Source organism: Gouania willdenowi, chromosome 7 (genome assembly GCF_900634775.1).
Source record: "Gouania willdenowi chromosome 7, fGouWil2.1, whole genome shotgun sequence".
Classification (NCBI taxonomy): domain Eukaryota; kingdom Metazoa; phylum Chordata; class Actinopteri; order Blenniiformes; family Gobiesocidae; genus Gouania; species Gouania willdenowi.
The window spans coordinates 3,936,239-3,959,376 of record NC_041050.1 but is presented as its reverse complement, the minus strand read 5'-3'; the positions used below and the strand labels follow the sequence as shown (position 1 = coordinate 3,959,376).

Here is a 23,138-nt window from a genome sequence, read left to right as displayed (position 1 = left end):
GCAGGGGCCACAAAAATGTGATTGTGTTTGGTCACATGATCAATATTTCTGTTTATCTGAGCATTGATAGAGGAAAGAACAAAGGGTTTGTGTGTTTTTTGATTTATTGTGTATTTCTTTTAAATTTCCATCCATCCATCTATCAATCCATCCATCCATTAATCCATCCACCCATCCATCTTCTGCCGCTTATCCGATGCCTGGTCGCGGGGGCAGCATCCTTAGCAGGGAGGCCCAGACTTCACTCCCTGGCTACTTCTTCCAGCTCTTGCCGAGGGATCCCGAGGCGTTCCCAGGCCAGCCACTGGACATAGTCTCTCCAGCGTTTCTTGGGTCCCCCTGAACACCTCACTCGGGATGCCCCTGATTAGAGATGCCCCTGATTAAGTGCCCGAGCCATCTCATCTGGCTCTTCTCAATGCGTAGGAGCAACGGCTCTACTCTGAGCCCCTCCCGGATGACTGAGCTTCTCACCCTATCTCTGGGAGAGCCCAGCCACCCTACAGAGGAAACTAATTTCAGCCGCTTGTACCCACGATCTTGAGGGTAGGAACGTAGGTCGACCTTTTTATTTAATTTTTGGTTTGTATATTATTTAGTAATTCTTTCTTTTCTTTTGTCATTTTGTGTATTTTTATTGTGGTCATGTGTGCTTTTGGAGTCATGGGCCCTCATTTATTAACTGTTTATGTTCAGATCTGTGTGTATGACCATTTTCACGAAAGCTTTGGTCTTTACCAGTTCTGACGTGACTCGTGAGCGTACAGTACGATCAGATCTCACGTCAGGTCTGACCTTGTATACGCAAATCTGAGTGTGGATTTGTGATACAGCAGCATCAACTATCTTTGTTGTTGTTGTTCAGTGTTTTTGCAGTCATTTTTGTATTTTTCTGTATTTTTGCATGTTTTTGGTATTGTTTTGGGTTTCTGGAGTAATTTATGTGTATGTTTTGCCCCTTTGTGTGTTTTTTGGTCATTTTGTGCATGTGTTTGTGAAGGAATTTTTGTTGTTTCTTTGGGTTATTGAATTCATTTTTGTGTATTTTTGTTATTGTTCTGGATTTTTTTTTTTTTTTAATCTTTGTATGTAATATGTTGTTGTCTTTTTGCATATTTATTGCCATTTTGCGTGTTTTTGGAGTCATTTTTGTGTATTTTTGTTATTGCTTCAGGTTTCTGGAGTAATTTATGTACCTTTTTTTTGTCGCCCCTTTGTGTATTCTTCCTTCATTTTGTGTGTTTATGGAGGCTTTTTTTGTGGGGTTTATGGATATTCATTTTTGTGTATTATGTTATTGTTTTATAGTGTTTTTGCACAATTTAGACTTTAGCATGTTGGATTTTAAACCACTTAAACTCTTGTGCTTTATATTTTAGTGGACTATATTTAAAACAGATTTAGTGAACTAAAATCTTATTTTCACTAAGTTGACTAAGACTAGACTGTAACAAAAATACTCCTGATGAGTAAAATTTTACATAAACTAAATCGCATTTTCGTCAATAGACTGTGACTAAAACTGAATTAAAATGTGCTGTCAATTTGCTGCGTTTGAGATGTTTGGGCATGATTTTAACTCCATATTGATGAACTAATCAAATAGGCTACATATTAAATAACCCACAATCTTCCACACAGTTTTATTTCTAAAATGAATGTTAAGTGATTAATTTTGGATCAATATTTAGGATTGATCACGGGGTGGAATAGAAAAGCTCTGATTGGCTGTCTGTGTCGTCTCAAAGTGAAAATTCCCATGAACATGAACGCAGCAGTAACGGGCCAACAGGTGCAGGTTGATTGATTGAGGCCTCGAGCAGCTTCCTCATCGTCCTCGGCAGGCACGTTACTTTTCATTTAAAAGTTTTATTATCTTTACATAAGGAGACACATTTGGATTGAAAATGTTCGAGGATTCATGGGATTCATGCGCTGTTGATAAACAAGAGACCGCGTCTCAGTCTACTGAGGTGAGTTTTACAACAAATTACAAATAGGCCCGAATGTTAAAGTTAGCATGGAAGCTAGCATGGCTAGGGTGTATGTGCCATTTAATTATTTTATTCTCCCAGTTGGACCTTTCAAAGGCTACAGGTCGTGTGCGGAGCCCCCTTAAGATAGAACGAGATATAAACGGTAACTTATTAATTAACTTCCAAATCAAATCCGCGCCATTCGCAGTTTATATGATGGTGCGTTCACGGTCCTTTGTGCAGGCAACCTCGTAAAGTCGCAAGAGTCGGAGGACGCGGGGACAAAGCCGGACCTGGCCCAGCAGTCCCTCCTCAACAAGCTGATCAGACGAACTCTGGTGGAGAACCGTAACCAGGTGGTGGTCCTGCAGGCCGACCCCACGTCCCCCCTGTATTCTGTGAAGAGCTTTGAGGAGCTGAGGCTGTAAGTGTGACGTGAAGTAACCACTTTAATCACTAAATATGTTGAGACCAAAAGCACAATTTTATCTACAAATCACTCACAAACCTATGGAAGCTTATTGCATTCACTTTTGAAAAAATGAATATTAATATCCCTTTTTTTCTGAATAATTTGGTTTGTTTTTGGGTAATTTTTTTCATGTTTTTTGGACATTTTTTTTCTTCTGTTTTTTGGAGTACATTTTTCATGTTACATTTTTTTTTGTTTTTCGGACACTTATTTTATTTTTTCAGTTTTTTGTGCTAATTTTTTCTGAGCATAGCAGATGTGGCAAAAGTAGGCTACTACTTTTCAGTACTCAGGTTAAAGTATAGGTTAAATGCTTGAATTAAAAATGGTTGTGGCTATTGATACGGAAACGTATGAACGTCCCTCATTGGCCAGTTTAGGTGACGTGATGGGTGCACCACGTGACTTAAAGTTCTCAGTTTTATTTTAGCTCATATTAATTTTTTAGATACCCCGCTAACCCTTTTAGTTTAACCCTAACTCAGGAAATACCTTAAAACGTCTATTTTATTTTTTTGTACATGTATTTTTGAAAGTGGAATTTGACTTGTTAAATATGTTAAAATGTAAATCTATACGTGACATAAGAGGGATTTGAACCCACAGCAGCGGAGTGTGCTTGTGTGGCGACTTAAACCACTCGGGCATCCTGGCACGGTAAAAACACAGGCACTGTGAGATTTTCATCTCGGAAACGTTAAATTCCTTGCTGATGTTTGTTTTTATCTCAGTGGGTGGGGCTTCCGAACCACGAATATTTGAGTGTGTGACATCAGCTTCCCTGTCAGATCTATGGACACAGATCAGATAGTGGAGCCCAGAGTTCACAGTAAACATGGTGATGCTGCTTTTAGTTGTTATGCTGCAAAGAAGTGGAACAAACTGCCAGCGGAGCTGAAGTCAGCATCCAATGTGAACATTTTTAAATCAAAGTTAAAGGCACTTTTTTTCTCTACTGCATATGATTGAGAGAGAGACTTTTTGTCATGTTGTTGATGTAATGATGATTTTACTGATGATTTTAATTGATTTTACTGATGATTTTAAATGTTCTTATTGATTTTAAACAATTGAATGTTTTATCATGTAAAGCACATTGAGTTGCCTTGAGTATGAAATGCGCTATATAAATAAATTTGCCTTGCCTTCACGAATGTCTTTTTTTGCCTTTATGAAACAGGAAACCAGACCTGCTGAGGGGTGTATACCAGATGGGTTTCAACAGACCCTCAAAAATCCAGGAAAGCGCGCTGCCCATGATGCTGGCAGAGCCGTGAGTTCACCACCATGCATGTTTTAATGATTCCACTTTGCTGCTCAGGTATAAGTTTGCGTACTTTTCCGCTCAGGCCTCAGAATCTCATCGCACAGTCGCAGTCCGGCACCGGCAAAACCGCAGCATTTTCCCTGGCGATGCTGAGTCATGTAAACCCTGAAAACAAGTGGCCACAGGTGGGTAGGAAACATCCCATCAAAGCCCACAGCTGTCTTCACATTAAAGTCAAATATGTCTTTCAGTGCCTTTGCGTCGCGCCCACATATGAGCTCGCGCTGCAGATCGGTCAAGTCATCGAGCAGATGGGAAAGTTTTGTCCTGATGTGAAGCTGGCGTACGGCATCCGTGGGAACGGACGTAAGGATGCACACGAACACATTGTAATTGTTTAGAAATGGTTTGTTTTGAGTAGGGTTGAAAAGTGGTGGGAAATTTCCAGTACATTTCACAGGAACTTAAGCTCTGGAATATTGAAAAATATGAACTTTTCATGTGAGTTATTTAAATTAACCAGAAATTGGGAAAAATTTTCAATTACTGCATCATATCCAAACATAAATATGAGCAAATATTTAAAAACATTTTAACTAGGGTTGCAAAATTCCAGTAATTTTTTAAATAGGGAATTTTACTTGGAATAAAACAGGGTATTTACAAAATTAAAGATTTGCCCTCAACAGGAATAATAAATATAGCTGGAGAAATATAATTTATCATTTCAAATATCAATTAAAAAAAATCTAGAGACTTTGTAATTGATTAATATAAATTAATCGCATAACAATATTTGACACGAGAAGCAACGTTGTTCAATTTAAATGTATTTTGATATTAGATTGAATCAATGAAAACAACAAATGAGCTTAAACAACTAAATTGGGTTAACCATTTTCATCAGAGTGCTAACGTAATGTGTAACATGAATAAAGATTATGATTGCATTGTTCACAAACTCAGTTAACTCATTCAAGTAATTTAGCGATATTCCCAATTTACTGGTTAGTTCCATCAAATAATTTACACGAAATGTACACCTTTTGCAGCCGGAGGGAAGTTTGTTTTTAAACTAAGCATCAGACGAACACATCGATCCATCCTTTGAAGAAAGGCTCTAAACTTTTCTGTTGGTAAATTATTTATATTTTCAGTTCACACTGAAATTAGAAGACAATAATTATGTACTTTGGTTTTGCTGATTTTACCGTTTATTCATTTATTATAAATTGCATTTCACATTTTAATAAAAATGCTGCACATGGTATCTTCCTTCCATTTACAATTTGATGAACTTTGTGTTTAGTGTGTATTTAGTTTTTGCGAACAAATCTGTAACCTGAGATGTGTGTGTGCTCTCAGTGCAGCGAGGCATTTCGTTGCAGGAGCAGATCGTTGTCGGTACGCCCGGCACGCTCCTCGACTGGACCAGGTTCAAGATCATCGACCCCAAGAAGATCACCCTGTTCGTTTTAGACGAGGCGGACGTGATGATCGCCACACAGGGTCATCGCGATCAGAGCATTCGGATCCAAAGGTGAGTCCCCACCTGAGAACCTGATGAAGTGATAGCTGTGAGATGTTGTCATAGAGCTGGACAATATATTAAGTTTTCTATATTAAATACAGTATTGATTTTTTTTTTTTTTTTTTTTTTCCATAGCTTATTTTGTGTTAAAATTCTCATTTTGAAAATCTCAGTTAGATGGATTGCTGTGTGGCACATATTGTGCAGCTGTTTATGAAAATAGATATCCCATTTTGTAATTGTTTTATTCCTTTTGTTCATTTTAGTTTTATGTATTTTTGTTCCAAATTGCATTTTTTTGTGTATTATTGTTCTTTTGTGCATTTCTTTGTTTTGTGCCATTGTCTGTTTTTTTTTTTTTTTTTTTTGTCCTACTATGTGTTTGTGTTAAAGATTTCACAATACAACTTTTTCACTTTCGATATGATGTCAATATTGCAGCTTTGAGTATTGGCCAATATCGATCCGATACGAATCGTACATACTTTTAATACTTATTTTGTAGTGTTCAATGTTAGAAAAGGCTTGATCAAGTGATGTTATCCAGAGAACAAAAGTCAACAATTCAAATTCACTTCAGTTATTTTTTGCTGTCAGTATATGGTGGGAACAACTGAGGGTGGGGACAAAACCAACAAAAACTTATCGGAGAGCTTGTATCGGGTAGGGATGTAACGATTCACTCAACTCCCGATACGATTCACGATACTGGGTTCACGATACGATTCTCTCACGATTTATTTGACAAAATGGGACTGTAGACAAATTTTTTTTTTTGTGGAAAAAAACTAGAAAATACTGTACTATTTTTCTTTTATTTTTCATTGTCAAAAGAATTCCTTGATAAACTATTCAAAACAATGCAATTTAGCTAAAAATAAATCTTGAATGAAAAAAATAAAGGAATAATAATTTTATTATCCCCCGCCATGAAGTGTGAAAAGGGAAATAGGTTTGAAGTCTGTCCGTCTGAGTTAAATTAGACAGCTTTTCTCAGAAACCGTTTTAGATTGGATAACCACATTTGATATGTGGCTTCAGGGTATCAATACCGTGATGGAGTTCCAAAATGACAAGTGCACAATTATTTTCTCCGGAGTTATTGCCCTTGTTCCGTCTTTTTGGACTTTGTTTGAGGTATCTTCAAAGGGGACAGTTTTTCTTAGAAATCATATTTTCTTATGTCTACATCAAACTTCTTAGATTTAGGAAAAGGTTGAGTTATAATGAGAGCCAATCTGGCGGGGGGTGTTGATGACTGTCTTTTTGTTTGAATTAAAATAATCTAGATTTATATCGTCAGTATGAGAAAAAATAGTTTTTGTCCATATCGCTTGGCCCTATGTTGTCATGTGTTTTTTTTTTTTTGTTTTTTTTTTTTCCCTGAAACAGGCAGCTGTTGAAAACTTGCCAGATGCTGCTGTTCTCCGCCACATTTGAGGACTCGGTGTGGAGGTTTGCCGAGGTGGTGGTTCCCGACCCCAACATCATCCGATTGAAGCGCGAAGAGGAGACGCTAAACACCATCAAACAGTTCTACATGGTCTGCAGAAACAAGGAGGAGAAGTTCGAGGCCATTTCTAACTTGTACGGGTGCCTCACCATTGCACAGGCCATGATCTTCTGCCAGGTGATTTTTAATACTTGCACTCTGCTTTGAGAAAGAAGAACTTTAAAAGGTATCTGTAGTGAAAATGTATAAACAAAAATGTGTTGAATGTATTACTGATAAACAAAACATGTGCATTTAAAAAAAAAAAAAAAAAACACACACAAACTTACTTTTTAGAATGATCGTTAGCATATCCAAGCCAAATGACAACACTAAGTCAGAGTTGGCCAGATGCTGGCTCCATAATATCTGTACAGGATGCACATTTAACATTTCTGCTATAAAGAAATTTGGTGGTATGTGAAGAATGCTTCAAGCTGAGCTGCTATAAGAGGGATCTGCAGGTTAAACTAATGGGCACTAAGCCAAAGTTGCATCTGAATTTCTTCACCGAAAGTCTCAATGCAGTTTGTAAACGTACTTGTTAAGAGCACTACTATTGCTGCGTTTCCATTACCCTTGGAAATGCACAAAATCTAAATGGCACAATAAAAACTGGTAATGGAAAAAGCTGAATATCGAATAAATACTCCAAAATTCGCTTAAGTTTTTATGCATTCATGAGGACGTTTCAATATTCAAATGTGTCGCAAAAGCGCTGTGGGATAACCTTTTTCCGCAAATACGCGGCACAGAACGTGACGTACATGGTCACATGATGCAGTATGTGTAAACAGAAAAGGAGACCCAGACATTTCTTAGCATTATACTTAAAAGTTTTTACTGTCACATTAGATGTGAAACAACAAAGGAATAGAGTTTTATAAGGAGGTTTAGAGCGTCCATCTTTCTGCAGCAAAGTCTTGCTGGATGAGATTTCACAGGCGTTGTGAGGCTCCAAAATAGCCTTCCATCAAAACATGTTCAAAGCGCAATTACACTTTGTTCGACATTTAGAAATATCACTTTTATTTTGTGAAAATCTGTAATGGAAACACCCCCACCAGAATGTTCTCTTATTTCCTTGTTGCTAAATAAACTTAGCTGTTCATTAGGGCGCCGTTAGGTGCTGATCCTCGGTGCATCTCCCGTCCATGAACAGATATCCTTTCATGCAGCTTTTATCACAGTTGCTACCATATTTGAGCACTTTCAACACCTAACTACTCAGCCATGGCTTGTTTCTAGTGGTAACCTCTGTCCGTTATCCCACAATGCACCATGCCGATAACAATTGCGCGTCATATCCTGTTCAAAATGGCGACTCTCTATAGTTTATGCCCGAAGGTATAAAATTGTTCTAAAAAGTTATTTTAATGTTTTTTATAAAACGGTGCACATATTTAGTTTATTGATTATACAATAAACACATTTTTTGTTCACATTTTCACTACAGGTACCCTTTAACTCGGTTCGATTCCTGCCTTGATATCTGACAACTGATGTAAATCTAAACATTTAGACTCGTAAGATCGCTGCGTGGCTTTGTACAGCCCTCGTCAATGAAGGTCACCAGGTGGCGCTGCTGAGTGGAGAACTGACCGTGGAGCAGAGAGCGGCGATCATCAATCGATTCAAGAGCGGCCTCGAGAAAGTTCTTGTTACCACAAACGTGTGTTCTCGAGGTGAGACAAAACCGAAGCTAACGTGAGGTTCTGATTTCTCCTTTCCCGACCAAGTACACTAAGTGAATTTGTTCTGATAATCGGCTCTGGAACTGGTCGGGGTCCACAATTAAGCAATATCACACTCAATGTGCTGTTGTGCTGAAATATCAGCACTGGTGTGATTTGGCTGCTGTAGAATATCACACCAGTGCTGATATTTGATTACGACCTCAAGTGGGATATTGCAGTTATACAACCGAGTTTTATTTGTTTACAGTAATACAGTAAGTGACAAAAGATTTGTTTTATTTACTCGTCCGCCAAACAAGAAATTGCACAGTGTACAGTGGTGTGTAGCCCAAGATGTAACAGTAATTCACAGTATTTAGATCAGCTGTACAGCAGTGATATGGTCCGTAAGACATCCTGGTGCTGTTAGTCTATCAGCACTAGAGCTGCAACTAATGATTTATTTTCATAATCGATTAATGTCAGTAGATTAATTGATAATCAGATTTGTTTTTAAAACACACTATAAATAACATTAAAACCCGGCTTAAAGCTGCTATCCAGAGTTTCTGAGACGTCTTCTCAATGTCCCGCCCTCAACAGCTTTACTTCTCCCCTGCCAATCTACCAGAAACTACCCCTTTTACGTTTGTACACGCGCATTGCAAAACATAAAAAAGTCGCATAACTACAAAAACTACACTTATTGTTAGTGCCATAACTTTTGATTAAAACATGTTTATTACCTGTCCATGAGAAATGTCGCCAAATTCTGGTCCGTTCGCAATCCTTTTAAAAGCAGCAAGTCCCTCCCCCTTTGTAAAGCAGCTTCGAGATGAATTCTGTTGTGGTCATGAAGACGTTTATCCACAAGCGTTGTACCCTGATTTTTTTAATTTTTGTTTTTAGTACACTCTTTATACGTTGGCAATCGTGGAATGGGTACCTGGAGTTTCGAGGTTAGGTTCCACGGAAATGTTAAGTGTTTCAACTGATGAGTTTCATTTACTACATGAAGTCTCCTCCTCACTGCCTCACGTCTGCATACAGTATCAGTCCATTTATAGCTTTTTATGGTTTCTTTTTAGTGGAACCAGACTGATACACCGCTTTGTCCGCTGTTCTTACTGTGAACTACTGTGGAACAATCACAGCAAGTCGGATTCTGAGTCAGAATGCTGATGCGATCGCTTGTGAATAAATCCAACGTGGTTATTTAGCAACTTCATGCTGTTATGCTACTATTACAAACTGGCTAACTTTTACTGTAGTCGGAGCTGAGATCAGAATGGCCTGGATACTACCTGACTGAAAAGTTGGTGATTTTAAAAACCACAGAAATTGGTTTGAAAGTTGCAAATTACAGTGGCTTGTGGGGGTTGGTTAGGAACAATAGTTTAAACTGGCAACAAATTGTGAATGTGGATAAATTGGTGAAAATAAGCAAGACCACATTTTCACCATGTGTCATAAGTAAACACCACGCTACATAGTATATAGTCATCTTAAAGATGTTAATCCCTAAATAGTTAATAATGGGTTAAAAGTAGCACTTTAGAGTGGCCAAAAATGGACAGGAAGTAGTAAAAAGGGGTTAAGTGTCAATATTGGAACAATTAGTTTAAACTGGCAAATAATGGTCGTGAAAGCATGAAATATGTTAAACAGGTTGTGTCTACAATGGGTCAACATGTGACATTAGGTGGAAAAGTGATGGAAAGGGTTTATAAGTGCTCAAAATGTCTTGAAAGCAGGAAAAAAGTTCAGAAAATGCATTGAAATTTGATGTAATAGTGGCAGAAATAGGAGTAATGTAGCAAAATACATTAAAATGAGCAAAAGTATGACAAGAAAAAGTGATGAGAATAAGGTTAGTACAGTATATGGAAAGTTTGATGTAGTTGCAGAAAGTGTAAAAATAAGCAACAATGGTCTCAAATTGTTATTTAAAGGCATCTGGCGACCCAGAGTTTGAGAACCCCTGCTCTAATGGGCTGGAATTGGCCCCCGGGCCTTGAGTTTGACACGTGCGTTAGGTGATCCAATAGGAAATAAGCAGATTGATAGTAGATTAGATCAAATCTTTTTATTTACTAATATTAATACCATCTCATATCAGGTTGATCAATACTAAAAGAATATTTAAAAATGAATGTGCTTTATATTTAGTCATATTAGATGATAGTAGGTGGGACTTAAATGTTTGAGGGCTGACGTGTGTCACAGGTATCGACGTGGCGCAGATATCTCTAGTGGTGAACTTTGACCTGCCGGTGGACATTGACGGGAACGCCGACAGCGAGACGTACCTTCACCGGATCGGACGCACCGGACGGTTCGGCAAACGAGGCTTTGCCGTCAACTTGGTGGATTCTGGTTTGTTAACCATCATCCAAGAGATTGAAACACATTTTGGTCGGTTTGTTTATAAACTTTAGATCCATTTCCCCTGTTTAAATAATGCTGAACCTAATGTTTTGTTTTCCTACTCTGCAGGTCGGAAAATCACAAAGCTTGACTCTGAGAATCTGGGAGAGTTTGAGGAGCTGTATCACTAACTGCCCTGAGCTAACTAAAGCGTGTGCAGTGTTTTGATGTTTGGAGTGAATTAGATTTGTTAAAGATGAAAGAATGCGTTTGATCCTTTAAATGTTGCATGTCGACTTCTGTTTGTTTAAAAAAAAAAAATGCATGTCGAGTGTTTTACTGTAAATACTGTTCTGTTGCAGCTCAGTGGGAGTTACCAGATGTGATGCTCAGTTTCTGTGGCAAAAATAAATAACCATGCCTCATGTTCTAAAGCCTTAGATTTCACATGTTGGCTTTGATTTTCTGTATTTATGATGGTTCATAAAATATTATGGCAGCACAAAAATGGCTTCATGGTTTTGACTGGAAATAAGTGGTCGAAGGAGGGAATTCTGGGTAATGGAAGGTAGCATAAAATGGTATGATTACTAATTACAGTTTCACCAAAAAGCACCAGATATGCTCAGTTACTAATGTATACCAGGGGTTCTCAACCTTGGGATCATGAGACACTGGGAGGGGTTTGCCAGATGCCTTCAAGAAACAAAAATATTTTCTGAACATTTTGAGCCCATTTTTACCCTTTTTTTGCATCGACGACAAACTTTCCAGATTCTAACCTGTTTTTTATCAATTTTTCATGCCATATATTTGCTCCCTTCATGCATTTCTGCCATTTCATCAAATTTCAATGGCTTTTCTGCACTTTTTTCACTTTAAAGACATTTTCAGCACTTAAAAACCTTTTCCACCTAATGTTGCTTTTGTTAACATATGTTTGCACCTGTCTAGATGTTAGTGTTGGTTTTAAAGCAAATTATTTTCAGTTCAAGGGCCAAATGTGGACCAGTTTAGTCTAAAGTGGGTCAAAGATTTTATGTGGGAAAATTATTTCAACATTACTCTGCCCAAGTTTACACTTCTACGTATACAAAAATATATAAGAAATATCATATCCAAGCAATAACTGACAAATATCAGTCCCAACAGGATCTTCACTTTACATTTCCTACATTTTGTGACCACTTTTTATTTAATTAAGGAAAATATGTCGTAACTTCAGAAAAATTTTAGGATTTTGTAAGAATTTTGAGTATTTTTCCAGTTTAACAAAAAATTTAATTAAACTTTGTTTATATAGTGCCAATTATGACAGTCATCCCATAGTGCTCATATAAATATATTATCAAAAGTGACTGCTATCGTGTGATATAAACAGCAGGAAAACTATGAGCTCATGCAAATGTTGAGTTACATTTACACTGATTCATATTTTGTCATTTTTACTTTCTCCTGTGGGTCGAATTGGATGCTCCAAAGGGCCGGATGTGGCCCCCGGGCCATGAGTTTGTCACGTGGTTTATGACATCTAATTATTACAATCACAAACGTTAATATGGTATCTGGATTTTATTGTCTTAACAGAACAGAACTTGATACGCTTCACAGAGGGAGAAAAACATCTAAAAGGTGATTTTTTAATACAATTAATAACGTACATATTTTAATATAAAGAACTTAAAAAAAAAAAAAATGAATGAAAGACTTTAAGTTTGCTCTGGTTGAGTTTGCTGAGTGATGACCAGCACAGACCTGTTGGAGATACCAGCCTGTTCCAGAGTCATGTTGAGCTCAGTGAAGGTTCTGTGTGGTACATCCATGGTGTGGATGGAGGCTCCTGTGTAGCTGCTGCTGAGCTTCTGCTCTGTGATGATTCTCACTGTCTGCAGAGTGTCTGAAGACAGGAAGTGCTGCACAAACCTCTCACCACAGGGAGCACGAATGGCCAGAAGCAAACTGCTGTTGTTCCCACACACTGTGGAGCTATGGAGGGAGAGTTGTCTTCATTATTCAATAAATAAAAAATTCTATCCAAAAAGATCACTTCAATCAAAATTAAATATTTTCAATCAAAATAATAATAATTTGAGACCCAAATAGTTACATTTGAACATTATTTTTCTTCTTTGATTAAAAATATTTATTTTTGATTGAAGTAAAGTTTTTGTATTTGGACCATATGGGTAGTACATTTGTCTTTTTTCAATCAAAAAAATAATTAAAAAAAATCTATCAAGACTAAATATAAGAAAAAAAGTTTAAATGCAAAAAAAAATATTGAGACCCAAATAATTGCGTTTAAAAAATAGTTTATATATATATATATATATATATATTTTATCTAACTGAACTTTATTTGATTGAAAAAGTTTTTTATATTGAAGTTATATTTGGGTAGTAGTACATGTGTGTAATTTATATATATATATATATATATATATATATATATATATATATATAATTAAAGTGATTTTTCTTTTGATTGATTTTTTTTTTTATTGAAGTAAACTTTTTTGTTTTTGAGCCATAATGAGGGTAGTAATTGTATGTCTGTATTATTAAATAAATAAAATAAAAACGTTTCAATCAAAATAATATTGAATACAAAAAAATAAAATTGAGGACCCCAAAAAAATTGCATTTAAACACTTTTTCTTTTAAAAACCTTTATTTTTGATAGAAAATGTTTTCTTTGATTAAATTGTTTATTATTTTTGATTGAGTGACTTTAATATTAGATAAATAAATAAAATAAAAACATTTCAAATACAAAAGGTTCAATCAAAAAAAAAAAAAAACTCAAAACATTTTTAGTGTTTTTTCTGTTGATTGCAAAGTTATTGTGAATAATCAGACACATGTACCTCCATGTGGAGCTCTCTGCTGTGGACTCTCCATCAGAGCTGCAGGTCCCAGCACCAGCAGACTGGTGGTGGGGGTCCAGGTCCACCTCAGAGCCTGAGATCCTCTTCTGGATGGATGGAAGCACTTTGTACTGGTTTAGGTCCTGGATCCTACTGGTCTCCAGTGAACACTGGGACCGGGACCGGGCGGTTCTGTCCGGTGGATCCCGCATGTTCTCTGCATGTAACGGGCTATTCACACCTGGTCCGTTTGGCCCTTTAATAAAGGACTTTAGTTTGTTTGAATACATGAAAAAACAAAGTTTTAGTAATTTTAAACAGTTTCTTGTGTTTTTAACACCACAGAAACAAGTCGAAAAGTAGTAAATAAGCTTCAAGACACAACCGAAAAATGGTATTAACAGCGCTTATACGTAATATAAAATGATAATCTCCTCAAAAATCTAAAGGATTTACAGGCAGACTCTTCCTCTTCAGCGTTTAGAGCGGTTACTATGACAACGTGTAACCGGATAGAGCTAGGGAGCCCCCTGGTGTTTGGAGTTTAGAACTGCATCTGATTTAATCTAAACAGCAAAATTACCTGTTTATTATTATGAGAATATTAAAGTATTCCTGAAAAATATTACAAACGTAATTTTGAACCCCCAAAAAATTGTGAACTAGTTTATTATGGAGGTAGATGTGTGTCTTTATTATTCAATCAAAAAAGAAAAACTTAATAAATTAAAAGAAAAATTACTTCAATCAAAAAAGTTTTCCTCAATCAAAAATAAATATTTTCAATCAAAAAAAAAAAGTGTTAAAATACAAAAGAATATTTGAGACCCAAATAATTGCATTTAAACAAGAAAATGTTTTTTTTTTTTTTTTTTTAAATTGAAGTAACCATTTTTGTATTTGCACCATATTGAGGTTAGTACATGTCTGTCTTTATTATTAAATAAATAAAATAAAACATTTCAATCAAAGAAAAAACTGTTCAAATACAAAATTATATTTGAGACCCAAATAATTGCATTTGAACACTTTTTTTTTCTTTGATTGAAAGTCAGTTTTTTTTACTGAAATGTTTGTGTGTGTGTGTTTTTTTTAAATTGAATAATAAAGACACAAATCTACTTCCATATGATTATAGCTATGTTTTAACACCATCTTCTGTCAGGGGGCGTGTCCAACCGCAAAATAATTCAATAACAAATACAGTTTCCTTTAAACATTAAGCAAAATAACAGTACATTTTTTGAGGTAACCATTGCTATCAATTTCTGAGTTTGTAATGACAAAGTTTAGTGAACTTTAAACAGTTTCTTGGGTTTTTATCACCACGGAAACAAGTCAAAAAAGTAGTAAATAAGCTTAAAAAAAGCTTTTTATGTTACAATATTAAAACTACTGCTACTTAGTGATACGAAACTGCATCGGATTTGATCTAATCAAGAAAATTACCTGTTTATTGTATCTATGTATATTAATCTGAGAATGATAAAGTATTCCTAAAATACTACAAACATAATTTCAAACTCTAGTTGAACACAAAACATTAGTGAAGCAGTTTATCTGTTGGTTACAGAGGGAATGGAACTGGTCTGACTGCATTGTGTTGGTACATTGTGTAGTTGTGTGTGTGTGTGTGTGTGTGTGTGTGTGTGTGTGTGTGTGAGGATTACAAAGATATTCTATCTGCAAAGAGTGGGCTGTGTTAAACTCTAATCCAGGTTTGTCATTTTTACTCAGGGGCCGAATATGGACCAGTTTTGTCACAAGTGTGGGCCACAGATTATAGGTTTAAAAAAACCCAACATTTTAACATTATTGTGCCCTATTACACACTTCCAGATGTAAATAGTATATATGATGTATGTAAGGCGCCAACAATATTCAAGCAATAAATAACAGAAATCAGTCCCTGGAGGAATTTTTTGATTTTGTGACTAATCAGCCAAGGAGGTCATCATTTCACCAACTTGTATTTATTTGTTTGAGCAGGATTACCTCAAAAGTTCTTATCGGATTTTGACAAAATTTTAACCAAAAATAAACGCCACACATGTCAAACCCAAATCTGGCCTTCAGAGCATCTGATTTGCATTGAGATGACTTTGTTGTCATTTGTGCTATACAAATAAAGTTGAATTGAATTGAATTGGGCCCTAAGGAGAAAGTGAAAATTAATCATTGTGTAAATTACCAAATAATTCAGTTGTTGAAAAAACTTTTTTCCAAAATCCTACAATCTTTACTGAAATTATTCCACAAAATCTCCCTAAATTGAATAAACAATTGTTCAAAAAATAAATAAATCGAAGGACATTGAAGTATCTGTCATTTATTATTTAGATATTGTTGATGCCTTTTTTACTTAACGTCTAATTTATAACATATTAATGTTGAAATTGTTTGTTTTCCCACCTAAAACCTGAAGCCCACTAGAGATCAAACTGCTCCGTATTTGGCCCCTGAACTAAAATGAGTTTTACACCCCTGCCTTATACACCATGGGAAATTCCATTACATATACTTATCCTGCATCAGTTTGAAAAAATGCCAGTCTTTCATCATAAACACAATTTATAAAATCATATTTCAGTTTGTAATTGATCCAACTTTATGAATTTTGACTCAGTTATGTAGCTATAATTTTTCAATTAATCCACCGTTTAATCTGGATCCGATTCAGATTTTTAATGGGGGTGCCCATAAATTGTGACCTAATGTATTCTTATTATTGGGGATAGACATTTCAGGATCACTGATAGTAGCTGGCAAAGATGCTCTTTTAATTTGTGTGTGTAATTTGTAGGGGTGTCCCGATCCGATATTGATATCAGATATCGGTCCGATATCAGCCAGAAAATGAATATCGAATTTTATCGAACTGCATCTAAAATCTCCAATATAAGCGCTCCAATAAGTTTTTGTTGTTTTTGTCACCGCCCTCAGTTGTTCCCACCACAAAATAACTAAAGTGAACTTGAATTATTGACTATTGTTCTCTGATCAAACCTTTTCTAACATTCCACACTACAAAATAAGTAATAAAATTATGTATGATTCGTGCTGATATCGTATCGGATCAATATCGGTATCGGCCAATACTCAAGGCTGCATTATTGGTATCATATCGGAAGTGAAAAATTGTATCGGGACATCGCTAGTAACGTGTAACAATTGATCAGCCAAATAAAAGAGCAAACATGTTGCTTCGTTCCAAAAAAGGACACGACAACAACAACAACAACAGCAGCAGCATCAGCAGCAGCAGCAGCATCAGCAGCATCAGCATCAGCATCATCAGCAGCAGCAGCAGCAGCAGCATCATTATGAACATTCTTTCAAAGGTTTGAACAACAGAATCTGTTTCTGGATGTCATGAGAAACTTGAAAATTGTTTAAAAATAAATGCTTAAAAAAATATAACCAACCAGATTATATTAACCTGCATCTAAAATCTCAGATATACTGTTTTTGTTAGATTTATTAAGGTTATTTTTCATATTCTTCTAATGCTGACTGATATATCAAACTGATATTGACTGAATCTTAAGGCTGCAGTATCGGTATCGTATCGGAAGTGAAAAAGTTAGCCCTTAATTCCCATTAGACAATCTTAGAAACAATGATTAAGATATTAAACAAGGGCAAACATTGGTACGTCTGATTCAAGTTTTTATTGTTTAATTTAATTATACAGTACACATTCTACAGTACATTAGAAAGCATAAATACAGGTTGATCAGCGCTTTTTAAAATCAGATGACATCAAATATTACCAGATATAAACATTTACATTTAGATTGTTTTGACAACAGTTCCCATAGTACATGAACCAACAAAAACACATGACTACACAGAGTAAGAGTAAAGACAAACCAACTCTGAAATATTGGTCCTATTTTATGCTTTTATACAATATCCCAAAAAAATAATAAAGCATTTTTCACTTTTTTTGTCATAGGAATCAATTGTAACCACTCATGTTTGATTGATAATATTTAATTATTCAAGAGTTTAGATGCTGTTGTCAGTTATTAAATCAGTGTATCACAAAGCTAACACACACACACACACACACACACACACACACACACACACACACACACACACACACACACACACACACACACACACACACACACACACACACACACACACACACACACACACACACACACACACACACACACACACACACACACACACACACACACACAGTCCTGTAGGTTCACACGGGGGTCTCTATTAGCTTAACATTTCTCTTTTAACAGGAGTGGAAAACTTTGAGGTAGCGTCACTAACCCCCCCCCAGTAAACCTTAAGACGTCATTCAAACTGTATCATTTTCATTTTTGTTCATTTTGCCAAAAAAATCTTCAAAAAAATCTCCACAATTTTCTTTTGTTCGGTGCAAAAACAAAAACAAACTGGAAATATCATTACAGACATTTGAACATCAGCTTTAGTGCTTTCTGATCCATTACTCAACTGTTGTAAACCTTTAAAAAGCTCAGTCAATTTTGTTTTTTTGATCAGTTATAGATAATTATTAAAAAAAAAAAAAACTGCAGCTCTTGGTGGTAATAAAACAAACACAAAACATTCTTGTTTTTTCTAAAGTGCTTCTGTTAGATTAGGTAAGAGCAGAGCATGCATGATTTACACATAAAAAACCACATCCTAAGAACTGAGAAATTTGTTTTCACACCAACATCAGCGGAAAAAAAAAAGCATTTAACTGGTGATTTAAGCACCAACACAGATGCATGCTGGTCAATTATTGTGGGAAGGAGACAAACGAGCGCAAGGGACGTTTTTTAGATGATGGACGACACAGCATATGTTTACATTCAGCAGCTTTGGTTTCCAAGGTGTTTAAAATGAGCAGCTAAACATTCAATTACCCATGTTCAATTACAATTACAGTGACCAGCATTTTCCCCCGATTACAATTACATTTTTATTATTTTGTATCCCTCAGAAAGTCAATTACGTTCTCAATTACTAAAGTTCAATTACAATTAATTACAATTACTGAGCCTAAAATAAATAACCTAATAAAAGTTAACTAATTTTCCTCTTGTGTTAGCTTTCTGTTAGCATCTCTTATGATAATGTGTGCTAAATCAGCTGTAAAATACACTAAAAATAAATATCTATCATCTAATATATTTCCTATCTATTAGTTACCTTGTTGTTAGGCTTCCTAATCAATGAAAATATAGGTTTTAATATTTATGGTGTGGGTCGTCTGAACCTTTGTTGTGTCAGTGTATGCCAAGATTTATATATTTTTAAAATGGTAAAATGTGTTGATATGAAACATATTTTAATAATGAACTATATATGTGTAGAACTTTACATAGTTGTTCCCCAGTTCTGCGTTAAATTATAATTGACAATTTTTATAGAATTTTCATGCCAATTACAATTAATTTACAACGGCAAAAGATTATTGAAATTACAATTAAAATTATTATTATGCCATAATTGTTATTAATTATCAATTACATTTATGTTTTTTTTCTTCTTCTCTCTTTTTTAAACTATTATAATTGACCCAAACCCTGATGATGATGATGATGATGATGATGTGGTTTCAACCCTTCATTCTCTACTCGCTGTAATTGCACACCTGGCTCTCTAGGGTAAATCCAGAAGGTTCCGTTGAGCGTACAGTTCCTCAGTCACCTGGTAGACCTCAGAAATAAGAGGCAGGGCCTCCCCCAGCACAGCCACAGCCTGCTCCGTGGAGCCCACATTCAGCGCTGCAAAGAACTCCTGACGTCCAGGGAGCATGCAGAATGCCATGCCCGCCGCCTTACGCACCACCCACGGGTGATACTGGGACAGGGACACGTTGTACGCCTCCGAACACATGGTTGAGGTCTTGCTGTCCTCGGTGCTGGTGCGCAGGCTCTCCAGGAAGAGCTGGAGCCACCTGAGAGCCCGATGGAGGCGGAGCAGAGTACGGCAGCCTGACTCAGGGTGGTTTCCTCGTTTGGTCAGATCCACCAGGTGGTTCTGGAGCTCGTATTCAACCATCAGCTGCACCGTGGAGTAGTGGGAGCCGCTATCACCGGCCATGAGGGCCACCAGGATCTGGATCTTGTTGACGGCGTCCTTAGAGATGAAGCTGAAAACGCTGCCCAAGCTGTTCAGAAGCCTGTGGATTCATAGAACAATAAGAACATCTCATGAGAACTCTGTGCTTTGGTTACATGGTAGTACATACATTTTGCAAAACTGGGAAACCAATCAATCAATCTTTATTTGTCATTGCACATGTTACAGAGCAACAAAATTACATTTCAGTTTCATTCCATCCATGAAACATATAACATGGAAGGACAGGGGTAGGAGAACTGTGAGTTGCCGCAAGAGCGGCGCCCCGTATTTCTTAGATGAGAAGTGGAGAACAAGAAGTAAGAAGAAAGGGAAAAAAGGCAGGTCCCAAACTGTGCCCCATTAGTGAGGGGCACAATGTGCACATATGTGTAGAAATGTAACCATGTTACAAAATACACGACATCGTCAATATGTGCTTCTTCAGATACGAGAGTAAAGTTAAAAGCTGTTATTTTCTATTTATTTTTATAAGGTTAAGATATATCAACATTTTTACTTAACTATGTATTTATTAATCAAACAATGCGTTGATATATCTTAACTTTTAAAAGATAAAAAGAAAGAAAGGCTTTTCAACTTACTTTGCATGTGTACTACCAGTTCCTTCAAAATAAAATGCTGTGTTGTGTTTTACGTCCTTAGGCCGTTGAGTCTGATGACTTTTATTTTGAAACCTGAGGACATTTCATTTGACAGCGTTTGGTTGGACAAATTCGACCGTTTCATCTGACGGAGGTTTTGCTGAGTCATGAGTTCATTTGTTCTGATAAATGACAGAAGTTTTTCTGATATCTCGTACCTTAAGATTCCAAAAAATATTGTAGGAGATCCAGATCAATATATTGATTCTGGATCAGTTTCAAAAATGGAAAAAATCCCTTTCTCTCTAATAACTGACGAAATGTAATCAATCCATATCTCAGGTTCTAATTAACTTCTTTATGACATTTGACTCAGATTGCGCATTTCATTGCAATTTTTCCACACAAAAAATATAAGTACCACTCATTTAGACCTACTGTATGGTTATTGATGGAATAGAAATGTCTTAAAAGCCTATGAAATATGAATGATCATGGTACACACGACAATTTCCTTATTTAAAGCAAATATAATCAACATTTCCTTGTCATTTGCATCTGTTTTTAATTTTAAAAGCTGCGCCTCAGACTAGCAATTAAAAGTGACAGATGAGAGCACCTAGAGTTGACTTTAGTATGTGTGTATTGGTTAAATCCCATGACAGCTCAGGGTTGTGATCTTTATAAAGGGTTTGACCAAATACTGAACACAGTCATTTAAAACCAGTGCAACCAGCTGCACCTTAAATGCACACATTAGCCTGTGACACATTTTGGCACACGAAAACAATGCAGTGCATTTGGAAAGCAATCCAACACTTAGTTTAACTTAAAAACGCCCATGCAAATATCTCACAGGTTTCCGGATGTTTTGCTAGCATTGGCTTTAAAATCACCTGTTAAATCTGCCCATATTTCGTGCAATAAAAACATGTATTATTATATTGGGTCAGAGAATGACAGCTCACTGTGTGTTTCTTTTATTTCAGGGGTGTCAAACGCACATTAGTTCAGGGGCCAAATACAGAGCAGTTTGATCTGAAGTGGGACACAGATTTTATTCAAGAAAACTAGTAATTTAAACATTATTGTTCCCGAGTTTGCACTTCCTCGTATACATACAATACTAAATATGTAAGAAACTGACAATATTCAAGCAATAAGTGACAGATATCAGTCCCAAAAGGATCTTAACTTTACATTTTCTAGAATTTGTGATTTTTATTTAATTAAAATCAAAAGTTGAGGGAAATTGAAGGATTTTGTAAGAACTTTAACATTAAAAATGACTAATGACTGATATAAGCACTATGATTCATGTTTTCTCTTGTTCCTGCAGGCCGAATTGGATGCTCCAAAGGGCCGGATTTGGCCCCCGGGCCATTAGTCTCAGAATCAGAATCAGAATCAACTTTATTGACCAAGTAATGTATTGAAAATGCACGAGGAATTTGTCTTGGTGAACTGTGCTCTCTCTGATAGTGTAAACATTAAATAATAACAATCAACTAGAATGAAGAAAAATAAATAAAAAAAGAAGTATAACATAAATATAAAGAGTAGTTGGACTAATATGTGCAAACTAAATAAAATAACAAGATAATAATAATAATAATAGTAGTAGTAATAATAATAATAATAATAATAATAATAATAATGAAAGTTTGACACCCATGTTTTATTTAAACCCTTATCTGTTATTAAATGTGGATGAACAGCCCACCTTGACCATATTAAACAACACTATGTTGTGTTAACGAAAGGTAAACAGAATGTGTTAATAATACACATTAAGACCTTTTTAAATCACATACTTCACAAGTCCACGCCAGCCCGTCACGTAGTGCTGAAGGGAAACTTCTTTATCCTCAGAAAGACACATTTTGTAGGCATCCAGAACCTCCTGTAAACAGAACTTCTTCTGGTCTTCTTCTCCTTCAGCCACGGAACCAGCCATGGTTTCTACACGGAAACTCTACGGAGCGACACAACAGCGACAAAACACAGCGTAAACGTGTTTAAAACGCGAAGTTTACAGAATAACAACTAAAGTGTAACACGTTACCTACACAGGAAGGTTAAACCGATAGAAAAAGGTGAGCATTTCTCTCTAAATGCGCCCTGATCCGTATACAAGTCACCCGGAAGCAAAAATGATCAGTTCCTTCAAAATAAGGCACCTTCTAGAGTAGAGATGGAGCCACAAAATTGTGATTGTCTGATCAGAAGGACACATTATCAACATACATGTCAGCTTTTAGAATAATGACCAATCTGAGCATTAACACAAGAAACAACAAATAATTTTGTGTGTGTTTTTTTTTTTTTTTTTTGTCATTTTGTGTAATTTTTCAGATTTGTGTTATTATTATTTTGTGAATTTCTTTTATCCATTTTTCATAATTTATTATAATTTTGTGTATTTGTTCTTTATACGTATTGCTTTATTTATATTTTTTTCCTCTTATTTTTGTAGTTTAGTGTCTTTTGTGTACTTCTTAATATTTTTGTGCATTTTATTTACATTTTTGTGTATATTTTGTTATTTTCTATAATGTTGTACGTTTTTATTTCGTCATTGTGTGTATGTTTGTTGTTGTTTGGCAGAATCTTTCTGATTTTGTGCGTTTTTTCTTGTTCTTGTGTGATTTTTTGTCATTTTGTTAGATTCGTTTTTCCGTAGTTTTGTGTATTTCTGTCCTCATTATGCATGTATTTATATATTTTTTCTATACTTTTTGTATTCATCTTGTGTGAATTTGGAGTAATTTTGTTTGATTTAG

General features: G+C 35.8%; 3 protein-coding genes across 5 annotated transcripts; 1 reads left to right on the top strand and 2 right to left on the bottom strand.

Annotated features, from left to right (window-relative positions):
- Positions 1–1,772: 1,772 nt before the first annotated feature.
- Positions 1,773–11,143, top strand: ddx19a (DEAD-box helicase 19a). The gene is made up of 11 exons (XM_028452301.1): positions 1,773–1,973; positions 2,076–2,139; positions 2,220–2,400; positions 3,629–3,721; positions 3,798–3,900; positions 3,967–4,081; positions 5,081–5,255; positions 6,639–6,876; positions 8,261–8,423; positions 10,641–10,829; positions 10,911–11,143. Exons 1-11 carry the CDS (start codon positions 1,908–1,910, stop codon positions 10,970–10,972), a joined length of 1,449 nt encoding a protein of 482 aa, XP_028308102.1. The 5' UTR covers positions 1,773–1,907; the 3' UTR covers positions 10,973–11,143.
- Positions 11,144–12,490: 1,347 nt separating this feature from the next.
- On the bottom strand, positions 12,491–14,121 carry ubxn10 (UBX domain protein 10). Its single transcript, XM_028451977.1, has 2 exons — positions 13,649–14,121; positions 12,491–12,767 (listed from the first exon to the last, which is right to left on the bottom strand). The coding sequence occupies exons 1-2, from the start codon at positions 13,936–13,938 to the stop codon at positions 12,491–12,493; spliced, it is 567 nt and encodes a 188-aa protein (XP_028307778.1). The 5' UTR covers positions 13,939–14,121.
- Positions 14,122–18,767: 4,646 nt separating this feature from the next.
- On the bottom strand, positions 18,768–22,492 carry cptp (ceramide-1-phosphate transfer protein). 3 transcript variants are annotated; one of them, XM_028452314.1, is made up of 3 exons: positions 22,421–22,492; positions 22,170–22,330; positions 18,768–19,811 (listed from the first exon to the last, which is right to left on the bottom strand). In XM_028452314.1, exons 2-3 carry the CDS (start codon positions 22,310–22,312, stop codon positions 19,289–19,291), a joined length of 666 nt encoding a protein of 221 aa, XP_028308115.1. In that variant the 5' UTR covers positions 22,313–22,330; positions 22,421–22,492; the 3' UTR covers positions 18,768–19,288. The 3 variants fall into 3 exon arrangements, with proteins under 3 accessions (XP_028308115.1, XP_028308116.1, XP_028308114.1); XM_028452315.1 differs by having other exon boundaries at positions 22,425–22,492; XM_028452313.1 differs by having other exon boundaries at positions 22,170–22,486.
- Positions 22,493–23,138: the final 646 nt, after the last annotated feature.